The sequence below is a fragment of the Pteropus vampyrus genome, unplaced genomic scaffold, assembly GCF_000151845.1.
Source record: "Pteropus vampyrus isolate Shadow unplaced genomic scaffold, Pvam_2.0 Scaffold264, whole genome shotgun sequence".
NCBI lineage: Eukaryota > Metazoa > Chordata > Mammalia > Chiroptera > Pteropodidae > Pteropus > Pteropus vampyrus.
The window spans coordinates 772,279-776,002 of NW_011889045.1; the positions used below are offsets into that span (position 1 = coordinate 772,279).

Below are 3,724 nucleotides of genomic sequence, written 5' to 3' on the forward strand. Positions count from 1 at the left end.
AAAGAAGTACAAATTAGTAGCTGATGGATGGTCACGGGGACGGGGAGCACGGGGGTGTGGAGCACAGCTCAGGGATGCAGTCAGCGGTAGGGTAGTGGCTGGGGGGAGAGCCCGAGGGAAGATGGAGTCATCAGGAGATCGCTTCATAAACTATATGAATGTCTAACCCATGTGCTGTATACTTGAAACTAATAAAATGAAATTAAAAAATAATAAAACGAGTCAGTTCCCAGTGTCCTCCTCGTGCCTGAGCAGCGTGCCCACGCGTGCGCGCGGTGTGTCTCCACCGTGCTCGCCACCTTCCTGGTGTCCACCTCTGCGTTTCTAGCACATTCGAGCCGCTGCTGCTGCTGCTCTGCCGTCTTCCCCTCACACTCCTACTGCTGCTCAGCTCACCCTTTTCTTCTAACGTGTCGCGCTTTCTGAAACCATGTTGGCCTTTTTCCTAATTTAGTTCCTTAGGTTGCTCAGCTGTCTTTCGCGCTCGCCCGTCGGAGTGGTTTTTCCCGGTATCTGGATGCATTAGGACAGACGCGATGCATTTCTCTGTGGAAACATTTTTACGACTGAACAAACTCCTTAAAATTTTAGGGTCTGAGACCGTCAACTTTTTTCCGACTTGAAAATGTCTGCTGCTTATTTTATGAAACCACCTTTCCATAGTGTTTGCTCTTGTTCTCAGGGTTGAAGGTAGGGGCACTGAACTGTTTGTCCACAAGGAGAATGATTCAGCGAGAAACCTTTGGAAGAACATCCAAGAAGGATAGTGTATAAAAAGCTGAATTACAAACCCTCGCTGGGCTCCCGAGGCTTCTAGAACTCATGCAAGAGAGCAGAGACCAATGTCCCATGATCCTTTGTCCTCGAAAATCTTGCGTTTAAGGATTTATAAATACGTGAGATGCTCAGCAGAAGATGCATTAAAATTTGTGAAGTGTTGACCAAGGGCAGGTAAATTTATTTCTTAGAAACTCTTTAACAAAACAAAACAAAACAAAACAAGGCCTCTGTGACCGGGGAACCTTGCTTGGGGTATCCGTGTGACCGAGTGTAGGACAGACGGACCTTTCTGATTAGGGGAGGTTTAGAGATCCACTTTCTCGCGTGCCATTCACAGTGACTGGCCCAGAGGACAGCCCCCTCCCCCTGTCCCGGCCCCGTCTCCTCACGCGTCCCACCTGTCAGCTCGCGGAGAAGGGCGGCTTCCGGCCCAGCCGCTGCCTCCGCGCTCATTCGCCTTTTGATGCTGCTCGTGGTTTTAACCCCACCGAACAGCAGACTTTCTCCGATTCACGACGCAATCAAGACTGTGGCTGATGAGGAAACACTTTTTCTCCTATGAGCCATGTAGCGGGGAAGGGGACGGTGTGTTTGGGATAGGCAAGGAGCAAACACGCTGTCTCTGGTAGGGCGGTCATGGCGAGGTGCCGGCGACGGGTCAGCTAATACGACCCACGCTTCCCACAGTTCTGGAGGCTGGGAAGTCCAAGAGCAAGGTGCTAGAGAGCTTGGTCCCCACTTCCCAGCTTCCTGTGTGTGTGTGTGTGTGTGTGTGTGTGCGCGCGCGCACACGTGTGAGAGAGAGAGACAGAGAGACAGACAGAGAGACAGAGGGGGCGTTTCTCTGGCATCTCCTCTTACGAGGGCACCGATCTCGTCCTGAAGTCCCGCCCTCAGGACCTCATCCACACCTGGCCAACTTCCAGAGGCCCCATCACCAAATACCACCTCCCCGCAGCTTAGGACTTTAACGTACAAATTTGGAGGCCACCATTCTGTCCACAGCACATGCCCTGTGAGCTAGCTACCTTGTGATCTTGTGATATTGTAACCATTTGTACATAAATATATTATTATAATGAAAAGTGCCAACTCCAGGAGTAGCCCATGCCATATTTCGGTCTATTTTCTTCAAACGGGACAGAAAGCTGACCCTCGTTGTAAGCAGCTGTCCATGACATGGTGTCGCTCTATCACTATGCAAACGTGATCTGAGGTGATCTGAATGTACATGAGTTTACGCTACCAAAAGCACCATGACAAGTGTCAATAGGATTCAGGACACTCCAGGCAACCCGCAAACAACGGGTGGCAATAATTGGTTGAGCAATCCAGATACACAAACATTTCTAACACGAAGGAAAATGATTTGTCACATGTGCTGAGTAACAAAACCTTTCTTCGAAGAGGTGAAGAATGCACTTGCGTGTGGTGGTGCTGTGTTTGGGACCCTCCACCCCCCGCACCCGGCAAGACTCTGCTTATGGAAGAACCATATTCACGGAGCAGGTTCATACAAACAACACCGGCCCTGGCTCCTCCTGACTCCGGCTTTGTCAAGAAGCTCCGCTGTGCGTGCACACATTGGATGCTGTTTCTCCACCAATAATTCTCAACACGATGAGGGCAAATACCGCAGAGCAAAACTGTGTGGCATGAAGCACCGCTCATGTGAAACCGGCTGGAGAAACAGCATCCGCTCTCGGAAGCTGGTGGCGTGATTTCTGTACCTACGAAACGGTATTCTCCCCTCGCTGTGCTTTCCTTCCCCTCCTCGGTGAAATAGTCGATCCTCTTGCCATTACGGTGATTAGATGACTCCCTGGTGAAGAACAGTGCGGATTGCCAAATTAGCCTTGGGAAAGCACTAACGTGGAAAATTCCTAGATCTTGCTTTTAACCCCAATTGATGCTGTTTATCTGCCCACAAAGAGAAACATACATTACGGTCGAGTCTATTTGTCTAATCAAATGGAAACTTTTCTCGAGGAGAAAACATTAACATGTGGCATACAGGTTTATTGTGATAACTCCGGACGTACAGCAGAAACGCTGGCGCTCGGGAAGAACAGGAGGGATGTGGCGACAGGTGGCCGGCCAGCTTCCAGAGAGGGTCACTGCCTCCTCGCTGCCGGAAATCACCAGACACGGTCAGCAGACCGGAATAACGTTCCCTCGGCCGTGCTCAGCACGCAGAGAATAAATGGGAAAGCTTTAAAACGGAACCGTTTTCGTGGTTAGATTTGATTAATAGATCCATTGTATCTCTCCTTGTGAGACACACACATCAGGAAGTGTGTGTGTGTGTGTGTGTGCGCGCGCGTGTGCATTTTTCTCCTCTCTCCTGGAGGTGATCAGCCTGGAGGAGCCACTGCAGAAGGTCAGGTTTGAAGATTCGTCTGTGCATCATCTTTTCAATCACACTGACCGTGAGGAGGGGGCAGCATCCCACGAGCTGCCGAGACGGCTGCTGAGTGGGTCAGCTTGCCAAGGCAGCACCCGCTGGGTGAGCCCGTGTTCCTTCTACGAACATCTGGCACGGTCGAGGTGGCGTGCTAAGGGCGTGAGGGCGCCAAGGCCAAGGGCGGCCCGGTCCCCGGTGTGTGGGAGAGAAAGCACCCATAGGAGAATTAGCATCTCCGCAGCAGAGGGGCCGGGGGACTGACGTCCCCTGCGTTGGGCTCACAGACACTGACCGCGACACGCGTTGGCTCTGCGGCGCATGGTACCTCTGTTCCTTCTGTCTGCATCGACCTCCACGCATATCAAGACAGCACATCATGGTCCTCTTCCCCAGCCAGACTCCAGAACAGAGGCCCCTGCACCCGCCTGCCCGCAGCTAACGGCACCATCGCGGGATGTGGCCCACGCCCTCCCTTACGACGGCCCGTCCACTCATCGCTTCTCAGAGCCTCTGTCGCTGCCGCTCAGGGCCCGCACTCCC

General features: G+C 52.3%; 1 protein-coding gene across 1 annotated transcript in view; it reads right to left on the bottom strand.

The window, feature by feature from the left end:
• LOC111729502 (CUB and sushi domain-containing protein 1-like) overlaps positions 1 to 3,724 on the bottom strand; it is a 920,340-nt gene that overhangs the window by 766,120 nt on the left and 150,496 nt on the right. The window contains exon 2 of the mRNA XM_023520436.1: positions 2,511 to 2,602. Coding sequence (XP_023376204.1) covers positions 2,511 to 2,602 — 92 coding nt within the window. The remainder of the gene's footprint in view (positions 1 to 2,510; positions 2,603 to 3,724) is intronic.